Below are 22,514 nucleotides of genomic sequence, written 5' to 3'. Positions count from 1 at the left end.
GCAAAAGTGACGTCAGCGCAACGCCAAAAGGGAGAACCCTTCATCGAATGTGGCGTGATGACGAACACTCTCCAGCACGAAGAAGTCCAAAAAAGCCATAACAGGCCCCAAGTGTGAAAACTATATTGGCGCGGGGCCAGCGAGTCAGAAGTGCTCCTTTCAAGCGCTCCGCCCAACACGGCTGAATACGTCGTCTCGACAAGATAGAAGCAGCCGTGATAAACCCGAGTCCCGAGTCCCGTTCATTGCGAGGGACAACATAAATCGGACAACATAAATCGATGAGCCTTTGATGTGGCGCCCTCGATATGTAGCCCATAGCCGATATAAAATTATTGACGCCTTTTCTTTTACCCCTGCACACTGGCCGATAAGAAAAAGGGGGCATTAAGCGTATATGTGGATGGAACTTGATGGATACACATATTAAGCGACCGACTACCATTATGTGCCAGCCGACGAACGCGATGCATGCGCATATATAAAGAATATCCAGAAATGTGGCGCAACAAACACAAACACAAGCGAAGAGACACAATACACGCGCACACTACCAACTGTAATATAGATTTCAACACACTTCCTCTTCACCACTCCTCTTGTTCTACACTCAAGTACATCTTCCTCTTCTTTGCCAAGGAGATATTGGCACTTTCTTCCCCGCAGAACATAAACATCGTCCAAGCATGGCAGTCACCAATTCAACACTGTCTTGTTACTCCACACCTCTGCTTTGCCCAGAAACTAATACCACGCTGGACAGTCACAAAGACCACCCCATAGTCACATAGTCACACACTAATTAACCACCACCACACATGTGCAGTAGGGCATGTCCATCCACAACACATCACTTGTAAAGTCCCTATGTATTGAAAAACTATAACCTGCCAACGTGTCCATCCAAAAAACACCACTTGTGAAGTCCCTACGTATTGAAAAAACTGTAATCTGCCAACATGTCTACGAAGCAATGAAGTCCATGTACTTGAGGGAAAAAGAATCTTTAAACTACCATGGCCACAATACGTGAGAGGTGTCTAAGAATAACTGCTTTATATAAAGCTGTTATATAAAGAGTTCACGTACGCATGAGGTTTGGTCAAATTTCCGAGCGAAACGCGGCGAACTTACTCAACTCGCTTCGGTTCGTGATAATGGGAAATCTAGCATGAAATTCATCAGCGCGATCGAACAGGCGTATAGATTGCCACGTTCAGAGTGAGCTCTTCACGAAAATGTGCATAGAATACAATCAGTGCAACCACCAACATGATTCGCTATCTTCAATGGTCTATTAAAAAAAAGGGAGAGTGTTTTGTGGTATTTGGGAGTTGTGTTTGTATAACCTAGATGGCGCTAGGCACGCGTTTTCACACGTCAGCTCATTCATGCATCTGTACATATGTTCATAACAGACTAAGTGCTGGTCGAAGTGCGAGGTGGACGGTTGGCTTTCGGGGTTCTTATGCTTCCCCGGCGTAGTCGGGAAGGGCATGGAGGCGGATCCATTAGGCTTACGGTGTTCAACGTCCCAAAGCGACTCGGGCTATGAGAAGCGCCGTAGTGGAGGGCTCCAGAAATTTCGATCGCCCGAGGTTCTTTAACGTCCACTGACATCGCACAGCACACGGGCGCCTTGCTTTTCTCCTCCATCGAAAAGCGGCCGCCGCCTTCTGAAGCGATGTAACTTAGGTATCGCTGACGCACTTTTCACCCAAACCGTGAAGGAGCGAGGCTTCCACTCTTACCGTTTAGGGTCGGCAAGAAAAATGCGACAAAATAAACTAAAATTGGCGATTTAGCTTGACATACATACAGAAGCATTATTTAGCAGCTGAGTTTTGCTTCGTTTAGAGCCGCGTCTTGCCATTTAATGGGTATACTTTAGGCTTTTCTTTAGGGTGAAGGAGGCCCTAACTAACGTATGCAATGCAACATTCTCAGAAAAGATGAAGGCGAAACAAATAAAATAATCGGTTACCGAGATGGCTATCGCGGTACGCTGTAAAAAAAAAAAAGAAATCAAACCCGTAAAGGTGTATTTCGTCTCTATAGTTCACAACCTCTGAAATAGGGTGCATAGAGGTACTGATACACCCTTTTAATGGGCGCAGTGCTGCTTGCTGCACCCAATAAAAGGGTGCATCAGTACCCCCAAGGCACCCTTTTCTGGACGGTGTTATAAACAGGCACGGGTGCAATTTTTTTATTGCGAAGCTTGCAGTTTGAGCCGCCAGCGTGGCCCGGCGGTGACTGCCAAGTTGGCAGGGGACGGTTATGTCAGAATCAGCCTGCCAGGACCCTGGAATTCCCGTTACTCCTAGAGCCCAATAAGGCGCGTTCATACGGCTTGGTTAAAGAGGGGCTTTATATGCATGGGCTGAGGAAGAAGAAAAAGAGAAGGAGAAGAAGAAGAATTAGAAGAATGCTCGGTCACCCGCAGCTATTGTTTTCGCTCAATATTCGGTTGTTGTTGTTGTTGACCAAATAACCTACAAAGGGGGATCGGCCAAGAATTGGGTAGCAGCGTTGAACTCTTCTAATTTTGTTTTTCTTTTACAGTGTAGACCACGTAGCACCTGAAATAGGATGCATTGAGAAACCGCATAGAGTTCTGTTCTGTTGCACTACGTGCACCTTTGTTACAGGTATGATTTTAAAGCTGGCGATGTACATTTTGCAAATAGGATAACCCTAGATGGTGCTGTGGTGTAGCGAAGGGAAGAGCGTTACAGAAGGGCGCATAAACGCCTCCATCGCGCGCCAGACAACCTCCTCTCGAGCTCTCCGTCAGCTTTGTACCTACACAGGCGCCCCAATTTGTCCTGCTTAGATTACGCCACTAGGGTTGAAGCTGCTGAATACCGGTCAATACTTAGTTATCATACTTTACATGGCGTAGTACCTAAAGACTGCCTTGCTAAGTCCTTGAAGCGAAGAACTCACCACTCCATTGTTTTTTCAATGAGACACACTACACTGGGAACCTGGTGCAGATCACTCTTGTTCCGTGCAATAAGCCTCGGTCTAGCTCTCCTTTATTGGCGACGCGTTACATGAAAAAAAAAAAAAAAAAAGGTGGGCAAAATACAGCGGCGCCGTGCGGTGGCGATGGTGGAGAGCTATGACCACGGAGGGCGCGCCCAAACACCACATGTACAAATGTCTCTGGTCTTTCCCTTGGCCTCTGGCTTTATCTGCTCATTTATCCATTCTCGGCGGCGGTGGTGGTAGTGATGGCATGCGTGGCATTCCTGGGGATGCTCTGACGAAGAAAAAAAAGAACGAAGTTGCCCTAAGATAACGTGGCTGCGGAACACAGTGAGCGATGACACGAGGAGGCAGCCGCTAGGATGGTCACAGCATCCTCGAAGACCCGGAGCTCTTCCCAGACCACATCTGCGTGCGTCAGATAAAATATTTATGAAACGTTCAAAGCATTTTAAGTCGGGTGTTACAAACAAGTTACTGCCAAAGAAACGCTGCTTGGCGAAATAGTCGTTCAGAAATCGGACAAAAAAAAAAAAAGTAACCAGCACAGCCAATTAAACTAAATCAAATAAGGCGCCTAGGTGCACGGACGCCTATAGACTGTACTGACACGTAGAATCCAGGCGGCAGTGATCAATGAAGTGTTAGCACTATGTCCAGTGCAGTGCAAGTGTCTCTCCAGTGGTCGTTCTATTAACCCTCCCCTGTGACAGGTGCGGCAGCGGCAAGCTTCCAAATTTTATCGTCCACCTGGCTCCTTGACGACCATTGCTATATGCCTGCGCTCTCGTGGAGTGCTCTCCATTATCATCAGTTATCTTGTTTTCGCACTACATGCCTTGCCAAGGCCAATTCTTCTTTACACTAGTTTGGTTTAGTTTGGACTCAAGTCTGTTCCCTGACCCACCCTGTTCTTCATATTACGCATATAATTTTTTTTCGAAAAGTTTGCCACAAGGTATAAGTTGAGAAAGGGGGTAATCATATCATTTTGATTTACAACGCGCACTGCATTGGTTTACTTAATTGTCAGCTTTGTAGTAGGGCCCCATAAGTATAACAAAAGATATAAATTTTGGTTGCTTGTTTTTTCTTTGTCCCTTTGTGATGGCTCGTAAGGCATTTTCGCAGAGATGCAACATCTCGTTGGTTTCAAATACGTTTCTCAATCACATAGTTTCGCTATCAGTGACTCAACGAAATGAGAGCTCATATCTGTTCTTACAAACTCTGCTCTTCGCCAAGTGCCGCCGCCCACTTTATACAAGCATAATTTCCGCGGCAATGTTCCACGCGTCTCCCGCTATACGCTGTGAACAACGCCTCAAGGCCGCTGCTTTTCCACATATCTGAACAGACTTCATTAATTTACGATCGGCTGTTAGCGATGAAGGTGTGATCGACCACAACTAGCCACACACGTTGATGCTGCTCTTACGAAGTAAGCCTCTCTGGCACGTTGATGCTGCTCTTACGAAGTCAGCCTCTCTGCCATTACAAAGGCTCAAAACGCCGAGCAACAGCGAATTGTTTGCGCGAAGACCGTTCCAAGCACCGCTACCATAGCAGGCAAGCAATTAGAGTGTAGGCAAACGCACCGCAGTGGGTCGGCGGCCGCTGCCGTGCGTCACCACCAGGGGTCCGTGGGCTCAGTCCTGTCCTTGATATCCTCCTTGAGGAGGACCAGGACGACGAAGAGCGCCACTCCGACAATAAGGGCGAGGAGGACCACCACCACGACGGCGGCGATGATGAGCTTCTTCTTCTTCTCCGGGTCCATGCCTCCCCCTGCTCCCGCCGTCCCTCCGGTGTCGGCGGTGGACACCTCCGACAACCCCGACATGGCCGACATCTCCGTCATGGCGAGGCCGGTTCTGGTGGCGCCGACCCGCGCGGGCCGACGACGTCGACGAAGAAGGTACGGCCCTACGGGCACAGGTCGCCGCGGCGGGACCTCAGTTCAGCGGAAACCACTCGCCTTCTCTGATGCGACGGTCCCCGGGGAGCCGTCTTCGGGCACAAGTCCTTTGCGGGGGCGTCTCACCCCCTGTCAGGGGAGGGCCGGGCGTCGTGGCCGCGGCTTGTGGGCAGCGACGTCCCTGTCTCACTGTCTCGGGACCAACCACGGGGGACCTCAACAGCGCGGTCCAGAGAGCGGCCAGCGTCAAGCGCGTGCTCGAATTGGTCCATGCGCGAGCGAAGGAGCCCGCTTCGTTGTCGTTGTCACAGCCATTCTGGCTCGATGAAGCCGGCCCATCTTGATGATGACTCGGCTGAGGTGAGCCAATTCTTGGTGCCCCTGCTTGGTAGCAGCAGCTACATACAGCACCCTGAACATGGGCTTTGATGAACCGGGTAAGTTAGGACGCTATTAATGTTTTGCCCCTGTTTATCTCGGTCAGCTAGAACACCTAAGACGTGCCGGTAGAAGAGTCGTGAACAGGCAGCTGACTTGAAAGCTACGATTACTCTGTCTCGGCAGAGGTCAATGAAACCTGTACAAGTCCAGCAAGCAGCCTCAGAGCACGGGACAACAGAAAATAAATTACGAAAAAGAATTTACGAAGTTGCAGGGTTGCAACAAATTTTTCATTCCATGCATTCTAGCTAGTTTACTTTTCCGCTGTCTAAGTATGAACAGAAAAGAAGACTATCGCGACACTGCTTGAAGCAAAAGCCCGAAGCCGTTACTTGCCCACGTTAAAAGCGACAGTGCTAGCAACTGCGCACAATGAATTTTCTCACTGTTTCCTGCTGTATTCACAGCCTAACTACTATAGGTGTTATTTTAGCTAAGAAATGACTCTAGAAGTTCATTCTTCCAGACAAAATGGGGTCAAATATAACTTTCACCCCTAGAAGCCAAATCAGATATCTAATTGCAGATGCTTCCTAAAATATTTGCATAAGAGCTATTTAAATTCAGGTGCTGAGTTTATCTGACACAGAAAGCATATTAAAAAAAAAAATGCGGACATCTGTATACAGCTTGCGCGGATAACAATCTTTCGCGAATTTCTCAGTTTGCGCTTAGGCGGACTCATTTCGAGAGAGAGAAAAACAAACCAGACGTTTAATATACTGTAACAACAGCAAAGACGTCGAAGCGTAATGCGCGTGCAAAAGAACAATCGTGGGGCTCTCACTCTGAACGTTCTAGTGACATGCAACTGTCGTCGGAGCAATTTCACTTGTGCAGTTTATATGCTTTCCCAACCGCGACAGTTTTGAGGCATTCTTTTTTCAACCCAATTATTATCACGTCGGTTAACGAACATCTATCCAGTGCCTTCTGACTTTCTCTGTTATGTGCGTAATCGAAAAAACTGCACTTCTCTTCAGTTCATGGACGGCGAGCGTAAAGCTGTCGTGCAAAATCGAGGAATCAAGGAAACCTTAGTTAAATGGACGCTCGGAAGAATTGAAGGTGACCCACATTGGTTGCTTACGCTTTTCAATGGACAAGCGCCAGTGGCAGTGAGTCCGAATCTGTAATTCCGCGGCGCTGTCAGTCTGACTCTTTCGCTCTCCGCGCGCGCGCGTGTGTGTGTGTGCATCTATATGAACAAACTCTTATACGTGATGGACACGTTCTGCTCCAAATAAAACGCTCTAATTAACTAACCTGAAGAAACATTATCACAGGAGCTGGGTACTGACGCGACGTCTGGTGATGACGCGAGCAGTGGCTACGGCGCCAAATTCGAACTGCCCACTCTACTATGACGGGTCACGCACTTTATTTCGCTCCACCGCTGTCAAAAATGAAATTGCTGGCCTTTCACTCGAACCAAGCTACGAGACAAGGAAATTAAAATGACCCAAACCCCATCAGCGATCACCGAGTGCCAACAGTCTCGGTGCAATTATGAACATATGTTCACGATTATAGAAAACTGGGCGAGTTGGATTGGACCGCGCTTGTGTCGTCTCTTGTTCTTTTGTCCTGTGTTTCGCGCTGCTTTAAGATGGATCAATTATGAACCTCGCGAGTTGGGAAAAAATGGCAGCAAAAGAACATTCCGGATAGACACAACTCCGAATTTCTCAAAAATAAATACGTGTCGTTTATTTCCAAACGGGCTTCACTACAGCCACAAAATGCAAATGAAGTCTAATCTTGCTGAAACAATAACAGCGCGGAGTCGTGCGCAGTTTCCATTCAATATCGATGCCAGCTGCACCATTTGCCAATGGACCCCAGCCATTGAGTGCTAGACATCGTTACCTCACTTTGAGCCCATACACACGCAAAATCATAACGCAATAATAACAAACGCAAAGATACATTTGGGGGACACACAAGCTCCGCGGTATTATACGAGACCGGTGATGGCTGTTACTTCGTGTACAATCTCCATCACGCTTAGCGGGAACACGGCTTCGCGTGGCCAGACACCTGCGGAGCGCCACTGCATCTAACCCGGTAAGGAATCAATGTACAGTTGCGCACGAGATGAGGTAAACCTCGAGATGGTGCCTCGTGTCGTGTGCCGCTGTGCATCAGTTTGGTGCAAGTACGCAGCCACGCGGAGCTGTGTTCCCGCTAAGTGTGATTGACCCTGTACACGCACTTCGCTATTCGCTTGGTTCCTTAACTTGCGCCTCTATTATCTCACATACACTGATAAGCATATAGTCATAAGCGACCGCATTTTGTAAAACGTCACTAGACACAGATATAAAGCACTGCTTTAGCTAAGCCGCACAAAAATATGGTTCTGTAGCTCAAGAGTAGCGTGTTTAATTCGGTACCCGAAGGTCCCAGTGGCTTACATTCCCACCTCACCCTTCCATCTCAAAATCCCTGCCCGAGCTTGTGACCACTGAAAACTCGCTCACGTCATGCAGTCGCGTGACGTCACACAAGCTGCCGACCAATCACTGTGCATCCACGTCACCACTTGACGAAGAGATACCCGTGATTGTTCGATCACAATGCCAAGCCAAGTTTTTTTTTTTTTTTTTTTTGGAAGACGGAGAATTCAGCGCTGCCAGGTTAAAGCAGGGAAACAGAAAATCGCAACTACTAGGCCAACAGAGCGCAAAGACAAAGCGATGACCAAATTATAAGCTTCTCAGTTCCACTGATGGACGAAAGAATGGAAGAAAAAAAAATGAGATGACACTAACACCTCAGGCTTGTCGTGGCCCGTTTCAAACGAGCTTTCAATAAGGAGATGGAGTGCATCCGCACCGTTATCCGAACAGCGTTGTCTACTCGTCCTCACAGCGTAGGCGTTGAGCGCTTTCGACTGGCGAGAAATCGACAATCAGAAACGCGTTTATTGCGATGAAGCTTCAAACCAGGCGAGGCGAGTTGGATAACGGAGTCTGACACACTCTTGAAGTACCTTGGCGGGAGCCACTCATTATATTAAAAGAAAAAGAAAAAGGGAGAACTGATGGGCCGCCAATCGAATTGACGGGGAGGAAATGCGACATCGTTTTACTCTCACTCGTCAATCTATTTCGATTATATCTTTATTCCATTTCAATTTGAAATCGCTTCTCCTTAAAACACATTTGACCTCTTTCAGACTGAAACATCACAGAGAAGGAGACGCCGGGCTGTTAGAGCTTTCCACCGCAACAGATGGCAGCATCACACAGACGCTGACTCCGGACAGTTCTTGCATTCATGATACTCCTAGTGAAATTACATTGAAAAAAAAAAATAATCTCGAGGGGCTTTCATGTAATATGACGTTGTTCTTGGCATCCATAAAGTGGGGTCATGTGTGTTTAAAACTGATAAAAACGCGAAATTTCTAACACTAACACTAAAACATTGTCGCTACAGCTTAATTTTAGGTTGGCATCAATTATATTTAAAGCGCGTAATAATCATGCCGTTCTTAGTGGGTTTGAGTCCTCCAAGCTCATTAACAATAATAACACCAGATTTGCTGAACATCATAATCTACTATTACCCTAAATCAGGACGAATTATGGCAAACAAACTGTATACTTCTTAGGCATATCTGTGTGGAATTCACTGCCTTCCGAAATCAAATCATAGCGTACTCTTCATTCATTTCATCATTCTTTAAGGACTTACTTATTTTCTACATTGTTTTGTTCCTCCGACTAAATATGTTTCTCTGGATCATAGGTTTCTGTGTTCACATTATTTAATTATTGTTTCAGCAAATTGCATTCTCAGATTTCAGCAATTAGTGCACTTTTGTTTCCAGTTATTGATTATTTAGAATTTTCTATACTGTTTGTAGTTTGCATTGTATTATTTATTATTGTTAGTATTATAATTTGTCCTCTGCGTGCCTGTATATTCTTTTCTTATAACTGCCTAGTATGTTACCCACGAAATTTATTCATTTTGTCATAGAAGGTCCCCCGGACAGTTTTTACTTCGGGACCTCCTTCTGTAATGCTGATAACCATGTATACATGTATCTAACACTGAAAATAAAAATGTGAGGTTTATAAGTTTCATGGCCGTAAAGGGATGCGTTCTAGCAAGTTTCAAACATAAGCGCTATGTGGGATATGTATATATAAAAAAAAAATGACCCCAGAGCCGCTCGACATTCTCACCCGCACCACGTGACAAAGGAGGACACTGCTCCAAACAACGTTACGTCATTAAACTTGCGTCTGCCAACAGAATACAGAGTGAGGTACAAGGAGGAGCTCCCACTTCCCGCACCGCTGATGTATCGCGGGGCGCCTGTCAATAATCGGTTCTTGCCGACGTGCGAACACATTTAGGGCGGTACGTTCCTTTTTTTTATTGCTTATTTCTATAGTACGGCTAAGGCAGATGGAAACGCAGCTATTTCGTTGTATCATCAGCGTGAAATTTCAGCTCGCCATCCGATCTACAGATCGGCTCCGCAGCTGTCGCTCGCTAGGAAGCCCTTCGCACTATGGAGACCTTGGTCAATCCAATCCGGCCGCCTGGGTGTGCGCCATGCCAGCAGGGGCAAACAAAAACAACCGACCCAATAATCGACGGAGCTGAGGACTACGTGCCGACGTCGACGGCCAAGTGTGGACCCGGATTGGGGCAGTCAGAGCGGTTGCACTTTCTTCATAGCATCGTCCAACCTCACCCCGAACGGTACGCACCAAAAATTGCTGGAGGGCTCTGACCTTACCCGAGCCGGCGCTTGGTTGCTCAATCTCGCCATGGCTGAGGTACATGCCGGTAATAGTGTGTCAGCGCTTCGGCGCAGGCTGATGTGTAGCCATGCTTAAAAGAGCTTACTTTGGAATGCCCAGGCTTAACCGGATAAACCCTCGTTATTTTCTTTAAAGTGGTTTTTCAAGAGTGTTTGCAGAATAGTCGCGAAAAAAGGTATGGTTACTAAATTTAACCATATCTTCGAAAAGATGCATCTATAATATGAGCAATGCTTAGCTACTTGGTTGTTGCTTGATGGTAATGACGGCCGTTTTTCACGTTCTGTGTCGGCGGCACGTTTCGCTCGACCCGCGTCTCTCCGTCTCTGTGCGGCAGCCTCTCGGTGAGTTACATACGCCCACTTTCGTCTTCGCAACGTCTGAGACGCCGACAGTACAAGAGCTATCTCGCCTGGATCATTTATGACGACTGCTGCCGTTAAATTGTCGAGAGCTGTTGCGATCCGTTGGCACCGGCTAAGAGGCAGCGGAGGACAGAACGAGCGCCACGGCTCCAACGTTGCTACGGTTGAGTGACGTCATAGTTGCCACGTGACTAGGCAGAGGCGAGCGCCCGGTTACCGCGGTTTAAGAGGCAGCTGAGTGACGTCACAGCTGCCACGTCGTTTATCCTCGGTTACAGGACAAACGCGCGTACACGGCGAAGAAGTCGCGGAGCGGAGTAGTAAAAAATTTCGGTTTTAAAAGCATACAGTTCTCATTCATACGCCTGAGCAACGAGACGTATCAGGTGTCGAAACAACCCTGTCGCTGTAAATTGAAAGTGATCGCTGCGTACGTGAGATGATGCACCTGGACGGTTTTCATCGCGATCACATGGCACGACGAAGCCGGCAGCTCAAGAGACTCAAAGCACTCCTATGACGTACCGCACCATTTCCTCTATTACGCGTCTGCCTCGTTAGATTGATCCCAAAACTGCACCGCGCTATTTCATTGTATGTCTTACAATTCCCAAGTTACACAATAATACCTTCCTGTTCAATCCCTGCGTTCCCATATTATGCATGCAGTGACATCTCCCAAAATATGTGAAAAAAAAAAAAGTGTGGATGCTACTGCTGTTTTCGCATTTCCCGACTTGTGCGGAGGTACTGTGGTCGCAACACTTCGACGATGTCGTCTCCCTCCAGAAGTAGAGTTCCGCTTGCGTTTCCGGAAGTGAAACCGATAACGTTTATGATTCTCTGTCAAGTAAACCAAATTGCTACAAAGACGAACACAGGGAGAATGCGAGGGACGCAGCGTTATCCAAGCATATCCATGTCGGGAATTTATTACGTCGTTCCGTAGCTTTGCTGCAGTCGGCACATCGTCATGCATATAATAGAGAAAACTTTTCGCGTCCATAGCAGCGAGAATGAAGGTGTACTTATGGAGCCGCGTCTTCTCGTCTCTCTCTCTCTCTCTCTCTCTCTCTTTTGACACAAACTCAAATGACAACTTCACCGTACTACGCTTTGGAACGTACGAAGCACACGGGGGACGGCACACTCACTAACTCCGGTGAGCTCGCTGATTTTGCGGCACACGGATGAGATGGAAAACTCAGGCTCACTACTGCTTACGCCAGCACACACGTTGCGCACCATATCCTTCGCCTGCTTCGACAAACATTTGTTCTTCAATCTCACTTTTATATTCTTTGGCGCAAGAATTGGTACGGTTTCAGAAGTACGCGGTGGGCAGCGAAGAGCAGGCGCCATCTTCTTCCTGAGTGGGGAGTGTCTCGAAGACCCGAGGCGGACGTGAACCCAGAAAACCCGGGAAAGAAAAACGCTTCGCAGTCACGCTTTAACAACGCAGTAATAGTAGTTATACTAGAAATGTGGTTAAAATGACAAGCTTTAAGATTTCCGTTCGTTTTAAGGCGCAGCTACTACTTTAACCAGGGTAGTATATTCAGCTGCGGAGGGAGAAAGTGCGCTTCGGCTTCGTACCTTTCCCAGCGCTGCCAAGAAATGCTGTCGAGGAGTATAGGCTGGTCATACTAGTTGCAGTCATTTAAAAACCATCGATTGAAATCTCTGCGAACCTTTGTTTGCTTACACTGTTATAATTCCTGGAAAAAAAAAGTAAAAAAAAAAATAAAAATAAATTCTGATCTGAGAGATTCACATAAAGCATTTACTTTCTCTTATCTTTCCGATCGTCATGAAAACAGATCACGAAAATGCTATTTTCGAAGTTGCCAATACAAAGTGCATTTATTGAAATCTAATGAAAGAATTTATCAGAAGGGGCTCGAAATTCTCACTTCCCCGCTTGACATATCGAAATAACACTTTTGATATCGCGGCTACACAATAGCAATGTAATGTACAGAAAGCTAAAGAATTTTTTTTATCAAAAGGCTGAGAAATACAAAATTCAGCCATTTTCTTTTGCAAAAACAATCGCATTCAACCTTACAGACAACACGCCAAGACGTCGTAATCACCATCCGCGAGGACCGTTCACAGTACACGTAAGGCCATTTCAAGCATGAATTAAAAAGCGCAATATCTCCTCACACGGTGCTAGTGAATTCATCTACTATCTCTGCATAAAAAAACGAAGTCGGAGACGTCCTTATTTAAGCATATGTTCCATTATGGCTTGCTTCTCCGCACAGCAACTTATCGTGAAGAAAAGCACGCTTTACAGGCTGCATGACACACCGTGAGATCGTAACTATAATCCGTGTGAACCGTTCACTGGTTCGTACGCGATCATCTCAAGCATGGCGTAAAGCACGCGATATCTCCAGAGATAGTGCTAGTGCATTATTCTACTATCTCTGCAAGACCTTGTCTCAACACAAATGAAGTCGAACACGTTTCTAATTAAGCATCCGCGTCAATATGGCTTCCCCGCACAACTACTTACCATGCGGAAAAGCACGCTTTAAAGGTTGCATGACACGCGGTGAGGTTGTAGCTATGATCCGCGAGAACCATTCACTGCTTCATACGCGATCATTTAAAGCATGGCGTAAAGCGCACCATATCTCATCAGATGGTTCTAGTGAATTCATATACTTTCTCCGCATGACGTTGTCTCGACACAAATGAAGTCAAACACGTCCTTATTTAAAGGGCAACTCCGGGGGTTTTTCGACATTCGAATATTCTAATAAAAATTTTACTGTAGATTCTCCTCTCCGTCCTGACGCATTCTACAAAATTTGGGCGCTGTACGATAATCCGTTCGCGCGCAACACGACTTTAAAATATGCTGTTTTCATCGCTTAAGTTGAGACTATTTCTGCCGGCAACACTGAGCTTCTGACGTCACAAACAGTATACCGGCGTTACTGTCCACTTCCTGCATGATTATGAAATTGTGAGGCTTATGTAGAACTACCTCAGACATTTTATGCAATGCTTCATGATTTCCATACTTTATTTTCACCATCCAACGCACGTACGAGTGTTTCTCTAATACTGAGTGTGACGTCACCATTTCGTCACCTGGGACGTCGTTTCTGGCCGTGAAAGCAGTTTCGGTTTCGATTTGCTGTTTTTTTTCTTTTTAAAAATACTTCTAATTGGAATTTCGAAAAACGGTTTTTTGTGTTCGAGTCAGGACGTGCCGAGGAATGTAATTCAACCAAAAACGCGGAATGATGGAAAAACCACCGGAGTTGACCTTTAAGCACCTGCCCCACTATAATTTTTCCGCACAACCACCAAGCGTGCACGCTTTAAAGGCTGCACAACACTCCATGACACCGTAACTACCATCAGCGAGAGCCATTCACAGTACGTGCGCGATTTCAAGCGTGGCGTAAAGCGCGCAATATCCCCTCAGAAGGTGCTAGTGCATCCGCCTACTATTTCTGCATGACAGACGAAGTCGAAAACGTCCTTATTTAAGCATCCGTTCCACTATGGCTTCCCCGCACATCCGCTTATGGCGCGGAAAAGCAGGCTTTAAATGCTGCATGACACCACGAGATCGTAACTTCATCCGTGAGAACCATTCACTGATTTTTACGTTGCATGACACCACGAGATCGTAACTTCATCCGTGAGAACCATTCACTGGTTTTTACGTGATCACTTCAAGCATGGCATAAAGCGCGCTATATCTCCTCAGAAGGTGCTAGTTCATCCGTCTACTATCTATATGACAAACAAAGTCGAAGACGTCCTTATGTAAGTATCGGTTCCACTATGGCTTCCCCGCATAGTGCGAAAAAGCAAGCTTTAAAGGCTGCACAACACTCCTGAGACCAAGCCGTTCCTAATACGTGCGCTATTTCAAGCATGGCGTAAAGCGTGCATTATCTCCTCTGTAGATGCTAATGCATTCGTCTACTATCTCTGCATGATCTTGTCTCGACACAAATAAGTCGAAGACGTCCTTATTTAAGCATCGGTTCTACTATGGCTTTCCCGCACATTCATGCATCGTGCGGAAAAGCACGCCTTAAAGGCTGCATGACAACACCATGAGATCGTAATTACAATAATCCGTGAGAACCGTTCACTGGTTCGTACACAGTCATTTCAAGCATGGCTTAAAGCACGTAATATCTCCTGAGATAGTGCTAGTGCATTCGTTTACTATCTCTGCAAGACATTGTCTCAACACAAATGAAGTCGAACACGTTCCTATTTACTCATCCGCATCACTATGGCTTTCCCGCACATCAACTCATCGTGCGGAAAAGCAAGCTTTAAAAGCTGCACAACACTCCATGAGACCGTAACTACCATCAGCGAGAGCCATTCATAATAAATAATTACGAGGGACTTAAGCGACTAAAGTAGTGAAAAGCGAGTCTGAGTGCCGCATTCTGCTACGCACCTGGCACTGATTCGTAATACATTAAGTTAGCAGTCATTAATTTCTTTATTGATTAGACAATAATTACTATTAATGAATTACTTAATTAGGCATTGATCAGTAATTGATCATTGATTGACATATGGCCACATAAGGCATGCATTCGCGCATACTGTGGTTGTGCGCTGTGATTGGTCGAGACCTCTTAGACGTTGTTACGACCAAGCATCCGCATTTGCGCGCTCTATTGTTCGCCTGTGGGCATGGAAAAGTATTGTGAATATGTGGTGATGGTTCAATGGCTCTAAGTGAGCCTGTTTCCAGGAATCCTGTTTTGTAAGCCTGTTTTGCTTTGTGGACAACCTGCAAATGCCAAATTGACCCTGTCAAGAGAACGTCTGGAAAAACACAAAGAAACGTCCCCCTGCGGGAAATAGCAGGAAGTGCTTTCTTTCTTTTGTTCACCCTTCCAGTCGAGAAGTGCTATCCTCCAGTGATGAATGCCTCCTATCCAAAGGAGACGACAGAGTGACATGTCCGCTGACGTGCAGGACAAGAAAGGAGCATGACTCATACGGCCATTAAGTGATTTCCCGGGAATGCAGGAAAGATTTGCAATTGTCGAAAAGGGACCATGTTGGGAGCCCTATGCGGCGCCACGTGCACTCGGGTTTCTGAGAAGTAAAACCCCTTGTCAGAACCAGCCTGTGGTTTCTTTGCTGAAGAATAGAAATGTACCTCCTCTCCTCGCCGTTCCCAAGCTTTTCCCGCCAACAAGTGATCACGCCCAACGAATGAATGCCGGACCAGTCAGTGCTTCAGACCATCAGTGCAGTGATGTGTTCGATTGGATGCCGATACCTGAGGGGCGTGCCCTGGATTTGGTTGGTCAGCATCTTCAGAGAGGGGCTGGACATAGGGGGTTTTAAGGACGCTGCAGAGCACGAAATGTCGCTCTGAGCCCTTGGTAAACGGCTCATCCAGACGCTTCTCGCTATGAACTCTTAACGCTTGCCATTTTGCTGATGTACCCTTCTTTTTCGTGTAAATAATCTTGTAAATAAGTTTCCTCAAAGTGCCATTAAACCTGCTTGTACATATTTCACCAACTTCGAAGATTCAATCCTACTTCAACCCCGAGTCTCTGCACGCTACCAAGTGAAGGCCGGGTCGACATAGCCCCAGCGTCACGACAACTGGTGACCAGCGTTGGGATCTGAATCTACAAGCCACAACATCTGACGACTGGAGGTGGGATCTGGATCTACAAGCTACAACATCTGGTGATTGGAGGTGGATCTGAAGCTACAAGCCACAACATCTTGTGATCGGAGGTGGCATCTCAAGCAACAAGCAGGAGCAACAATCGGCCAACAAGAGGGCAGCTCGGAACATCGATCGCATGTGTGGGTGAGTGCTTGGCTTTTCTTCTGATGTGGACCAGGTTCTAGAACAGGGTTAGATTTTAGAACTGGTAAAGAGAGTGTGGAAACGCCTTTAGGTTTGGTAGTTTGCACAGTTGTTTTGGAAGTAGCCGACACTCGGAGCGATCATGGACCTACAAAAGCTGCAGAAACCGGACCTGTTGCTGTTGTGTGAGGAATTGGGAATTGATACAAGTGGTTTGGCACGAAAACCCTTGATTATAAAGGCAATCACTGATCTGGGAACCGATGATGAGGAGCTCAGTGAAGCATGGAACCTCATCGGTCAAAAAAAGGAGCAGCTCAGACAGCAGAAAGAGCGGGAAAAAGAGGAAAAGGAGCGCGAACGTGAGTGGGAAAAAGAGGAAAAGAAGCGTGAAAGAGAAGAAAAAAAGCTGGACCAAGAAATTGAGCTCCGGAAATTAGAACTAGAGTTGAGCAAGAGGTCGGGCAATTGTCCCCAGCTAGCGGTACCTCTTCTCAACAAGGAGGCAGATTTCAAGATGTCAAAGTACATGCAGCCATATGTGATATCAGGGGATATCGGTCTGTATTTGGCTAACTTTGAGCGAACCTGCGAAAAACTGTCCTTCCAGCGAGACACGTGGTCTCAGAGATTATTGACGGTTCTGCCCTGCGAGGCAGCGGAGGTTGTCGCGCGGCTAAGCAAGGAGGACGCGGACAACTACGAGAAGGTCAAAACTTGCCTTCTGAGAAAGTATAGGCTTAGCGCCGAGGCGTTCAGACAACGTTTTCGGAACGCTACTAAGTCCAGGGACGAGAGTTACCCTGAATTCCTGTACAATTTAAGAGTAAATTTGGGCGAGTGGCTAAAGAGCACTGATTCCTACAGTGAGAGGGATGCTGTAGTCGAGCGAATTCTTTTGGAGCAGTTTTATAACTGCCTCCCAGAAAAAGAAAGAAATTGGTTACAGGACCGAGGCGACATTAAGTCGGCAACTGAAGCTGCCGAACTAATTGAGGACTATGCTTCGCGCCGACAATTCAGCAACCCAGTAGTGGTTAGGCCCCGCAATTCCAAGTCGAGTGTGAATAACCGTCAGAAAAGGCACTTTGCTAGATTTGCAAACGAAGAAAGGAAGGCTTCTTCAGGCAAACGCCCTAGAAAGGACGGTAGTGAGAAAGGTGGGGAAGTGACCAACGCGCAGAACACAAAGAATAAGCTTGAGGCTAGGAAGCCGCTCACATGCTTTAGGTGTAATGAGCAGGGTCACATTGCCGTCAACTGCCGGAAAGAAAAGATTGCTTTCTCGTATGTCAGGGACTGCGATGAAAATATGCAGCTTTTAGAACCCTACCTGCATGACCTAGTAGTCAACGGGAAGCCTTGCAAGGTACTGCGCGATTCGGCCGCAACGATGGATATTGTCCATCCGGCGTATGTATCGCCTTCCGACTATACAGGACAGTGTGCATGGATCCGACAGGTAGTTGAGGAACAGAGTGTGTGCTTGCCGATCGCGAACGTGGTCATCGAGGGCCCTTTCGGCGAATTAACAACCGAGGCTGCCGTTTCAGGAAAGCTTCCTAAGTGCTATCCGTATTTGTTCTCCAACAAATCGGACATGCTACTGCGAAAGAGGGGCATCCTGTTCGGAGACAGAGTTGTGCAAGCCTTAACACGTTCAAGGGCGCGAGAACTAGCTACACTGCTCATACCAGAAAATTCCACAGCGGAAGAAACGGCAGTTAAAACAGTGGTAAATGCGGAAGATAGCAGGTCAGAAAACTTTGAGAGCGAGGCATCTCAGATATGTCAACTTGAAAGTGAGCTTGATGAGACGCGGAATGAGGACGTTCTTGAGAGTAATCTCTTGCCGCCAGTGTCTAGTAATCTCACGAGACTTTTAAGTGGAACCCGAGAGGACTTAGCTATAGAGCAAGCCAATGATCCCAAGATACAGGAGATAAGGGAGCGCCACCGCGCCACTAAGACAGCAAACAATATTTCTTTCGAGATGAGAAAGGGAGTGCTGTATCGCTTATTCAAGGATAAGCGCGGAGTAGAGCGGGACCAATTAGTCGTTCCCCAAAAGTACCGCGGAGACTTACTGCGACTTTCCCATGGCAGCTCGTGGTCATGTCACCTTGGAATAAAGAAAACAAAGCAGAGGCTGTTGCAAGAATACTATTGGCCTGGATGTTTTAAGGACACGGAAAATTTTGTACGGTCATGCGACACGTGCCAGCGGGTTGGAAAGGCGCAAGATAAGTGGAAAGCTCCGATGGTGTTAGTACCAATCATTACCGAGCCGTTTCACCGGTTAGTAATAGATGTAGTTGGGCCACTTCCTGTGACAGAGTCAGGGTACCGTTATATCCTCACTATGTTATGCCCAGCCACAAAGTTTCCAGAGGCTGTTCCGCTGCGCGAGGTGACGTCCGAGAGTGTAGTGGATTCGCTGCTGTCAGTGTTTGCACGAGTTGGATTCCCTTCCGAGGTCCAAAGTGATCAGGGTAGCGTTTTCACGAGTGTGCTCACCACCTCATTTCTCGAGCGATGCGGCATTAAGGTAGTGCATAGCTCGATCCATCATCCGCAGAGCAACAGCGTAGAAAGATGGCACTCTGTTCTCAAACGAGTCCTGAGGGGACTGTGCTATGAAAACAAGCGCGAATGGGATACCTGCCTGCCTGCAGCGCTTTTCGCTTTGCGGTCAGTGCCGCACGAATCCACTGGATTTAGCCCAGCCGAGTTGGTGTACGGAAGGTCACTGCGCTCACCTTTGCGAATGGTGCGCGAAGCCTGGGAGGGGCGCGGAGAAGACCCAACAGTAGTAGAATTCATTCTGAACCTCTTGAATCGCTTACATAACACTAAGGAACTCGTTGAGGCCAGCATGAAGTCAGCCCAGGCTCGTTCCAAGGTGTACTATGATAAGACAGCCCGTCAAAGGACGTTTTGTATCGGGGACCAGGTGATGTTGCTGAGAAGTTCAAGGCAGAATAAGCTCGAAGTACAGTGGGAAGGACCGGCTGAAGTCGTTGCAAAGCTTTCTAACACTAACTACGCAGTGAAAATTCCCGGTAGGCGTAAAGAAGTGCGCATTTATCATTGCAATCTTATGAAGCCTTATGTGCAGAGGGAAGCCGTGGTAAATCTAACGTTAAACCTTCCCGAGGAGATGGGGGACAACTTGATTTGCCTCAGCGGAAAAGGAAGCAACGCTCAGGAGCTTCTCAAAAAGACGGAGCAGAGAGGAGAACTAAAGAAATCCCAGCTGTCCGATCTGGGCGAGATAATAACTGAGTTTGAGGCCTGCTTCGTGGACAGGCCAGGCAGAACTGATTTGACTGAGCACGATATTGAGCTGACTTCAGACGTGCCAGTGCGATCAAGGTGCTACCGATTTTCTCCAAGGCAAAGAGAAATTCTGGATAGGGAAGTAACTCGCATGCTGGAATTGGGAGTAATAAAACCCTCGGAAAGCGATTATGCTTCGCCTATGATCTTAGTAGAAGCTCCAGGTAAAGACCCTAGGCCTGTGGTAGACTACCGAAAGCTAAATTCTCTCACCAGGGATCAAGTGTATCCTATTCCGAATATTGAGGAGAGAGTGGAACAGGTCAGTAGAGCGGCATATGTGACTACGCTGGACCTTACTCGAGGATACTGGCAAGTACCGCTCACTGAGCGCGCCAGCAGATACGCGGCTTTCGTCACTCCGACGGGCAGCTACCAGCCAACAATGATGAGTTTCGGGCTCAAAAATGCTCCATTTTGTTTTTCTCGACTAATGGATAGGGTTTTAAAGGGGTGTGAAACATTCGCGGTGCCTTATTTAGATGACATTGCGGTTTTTTCCAACTCATGGGCGGACCATATGGTACATCTAAGAGCTGTACTGAGCCTTTTGCGTCAAGCTGGACTAACCGTAAAGGCCGAGAAATGTTGCCTGGCAAGGGCGACCGTGGACTACTTGGGTCACAATGTAGGTCAAGGTTTCAGGAAACCCAGCGAGATTAAGATTTCTGCGGTAGCAGACTACCCGCGGCCGAGCACGAAGACGGAAATTCGAGCATTCCTGGGTCTGACGGGATACTACAATCACTACATCCCTAACTATTCAGCTTTGGCTAGCCCTCTGACCGACGCTCTCCGCAAGACAGAACCGACAAATGTAGTCTGGGACGAACAAAAGGAAGCCTCCTTCGTAAACCTGAAGGCTGTGCTGATTAGCCGTCCGGTATTGCGAGCTCCAGACTATGGCCGAGAATTCACGGTCCAGTGTGATGCCAGTGATCGAGGGTTAGGTGCTGTTCTCTGCCAGAGAGATGACGACGGTAATGAGCACCCCGTGCTCTACTTGAGCAGAAAGCTGAGTTCTAGAGAGAGGGCTTATTGCGCGTCAGAGAAAGAGTGCGCTTGCATTGTATGGGCCATTCAAAAATTGCAGTGCTATCTTGGAGGGGCTAAATTCACCGTAGAGACGGACCATTGTCCCCTGGCTTGGCTGCAAACTGCGACATCGAAGAACAGTCGCCTTCTTAGGTGGAGCTTGATTTTACAGCAGTACAATTTTGAAATAAGATACAAAAAGGGGAAGTTAAATGGGAATGCGGACGCGCTTAGCCGCTCTTTCTAAGCGGTCCGAGATGTTCCTCACCATGTATCCAAATTGATAATCAGGTTTTTTTTTTTTTTCGTGCGCTTGTATATGTGTGGCTATGTAAAGCAGCACGTTTGGTTTTCTAGGAATACGTGGGTCCTGAACGTCTTGAGAGTGGGCTTTTCTCGAACAACAATGGCAGTTTTCTTTTGACCTGGTCTCTTCAGACGGGAGCCGAGTGCTTGCTTCGACATGTGGTTGAGTTTCAGACAGCTCGAGCAATTTGGCCTACAACAATCAAGACAACGCGACAAGCAACAGCGAGCTTCAAGCGTTCACGTGCAGGCCATTAAGTCGTCTCTTCATGCAGCAGCTGGGACTGCTGCCCTCCGAGACTCTTCTGGCGGGGGAGGAGGCTGTTACGACCAAGCATCCGCATTTGCGCGCTCTATTGTTCGCCTGTGGGCATGGAAAAGTATTGTGAATATGTGGTGATGGTTCAATGGCTCTAAGTGAGCCTGTTTCCAGGAATCCTGTTTTGTAAGCCTGTTTTGCTTTGTGGACAACCTGCAAATGCCAAATTGACCCTGTCAAGAGAACGTCTGGAAAAACACAAAGAAACGTCCCCCTGAGGGAAATAGCAGGAAGTGCTTTCTTTCTTTTGTTCACCCTTCCAGTCGAGAAGTGCTATCCTCCAGTGATGAATGCCTCCTATCCAAAGGAGACGACAGAGTGACATGTCCGCTGACGTGCAGGACAAGAAAGGAGCATGACTCATACGGCCATTAAGTGATTTCCCGGGAATGCAGGAAAGATTTGCAATTGTCGAAAAGGGACCATGTTGGGAGCCCTATGCGGCGCCACGTGCACTCGGGTTTCTGAGAAGTAAAACCCCTTGTCAGAACCAGCCTGTGGTTTCTTTGCTGAAGAATAGAAATGTACCTCCTCTCCTCGCCGTTCCCAAGCTTTTCCCGCCAACAAGTGATCACGCCCAACGAATGAATGCCGGACCAGTCAGTGCTTCAGACCATCAGTGCAGTGATGTGTTCGATTGGATGCCGATACCTGAGGGGCGTGCCCTGGATTTGGTTGGTCAGCATCTTCAGAGAGGGGCTGGACATAGGGGGTTTTAAGGACGCTGCAGAGCACGAAATGTCGCTCTGAGCCCTTGGTAAACGGCTCATCCAGACGCTTCTCGCTATGAACTCTTAACGCTTGCCATTTTGCTGATGTACCCTTCTTTTTCGTGTAAATAATCTTGTAAATAAGTTTCCTCAAAGTGCCATTAAACCTGCTTGTACATATTTCACCAACTTCGAAGATTCAATCCTACTTCAACCCCGAGTCTCTGCACGCTACCAAGTGAAGGCCGGGTCGACATAGCCCCAGCGTCACGACAACGTCATCCCGCCTCGGCCAATCAGAGCCGCCACAAAAGCGGGATACATTTTGTCCACAACAGCATGAGCCATTAAAGGCTTTTGCCTTAATGCGTGCGCGATTTCAAGCATTGCGTAAAGAGTGCATTATCTTCTCGGTAGGTGCTAATGCATTCGTCTACTATCGCTGCATGACCTTGTCTTGA

At 47.3% G+C, this 22,514-nt stretch overlaps 2 protein-coding genes across 2 annotated transcripts in view; one reads left to right on the top strand and one right to left on the bottom strand.

Moving 5' to 3' along the window:
• Rab4 (RAS oncogene family member Rab4) overlaps window positions 1-22,514 on the bottom strand; it is a 90,013-nt gene that overhangs the window by 28,859 nt on the left and 38,640 nt on the right. The gene's annotated exons all lie outside the window — the stretch shown is intronic.
• LOC146176091 (uncharacterized) overlaps window positions 5,331-22,514 on the top strand; it is a 45,340-nt gene continuing 28,156 nt past the window's right edge. Inside the window, exon 1 of the mRNA XM_084580724.1 lies at window positions 5,331-5,349. Coding sequence (XP_084436850.1) covers window positions 5,331-5,349 — 19 coding nt within the window. The remainder of the gene's footprint in view (window positions 5,350-22,514) is intronic.

The sequence above is a fragment of the Amblyomma maculatum genome, chromosome 10 (assembly GCF_055883805.1).
Source record: "Amblyomma maculatum isolate TAMU_Amacu chromosome 10, ASM5588380v1, whole genome shotgun sequence".
In the NCBI taxonomy this organism is placed as follows: Eukaryota; Metazoa; Arthropoda; class Arachnida; order Ixodida; family Ixodidae; genus Amblyomma; species Amblyomma maculatum.
This window is presented reverse-complemented; position numbering and strand designations above follow the sequence as displayed.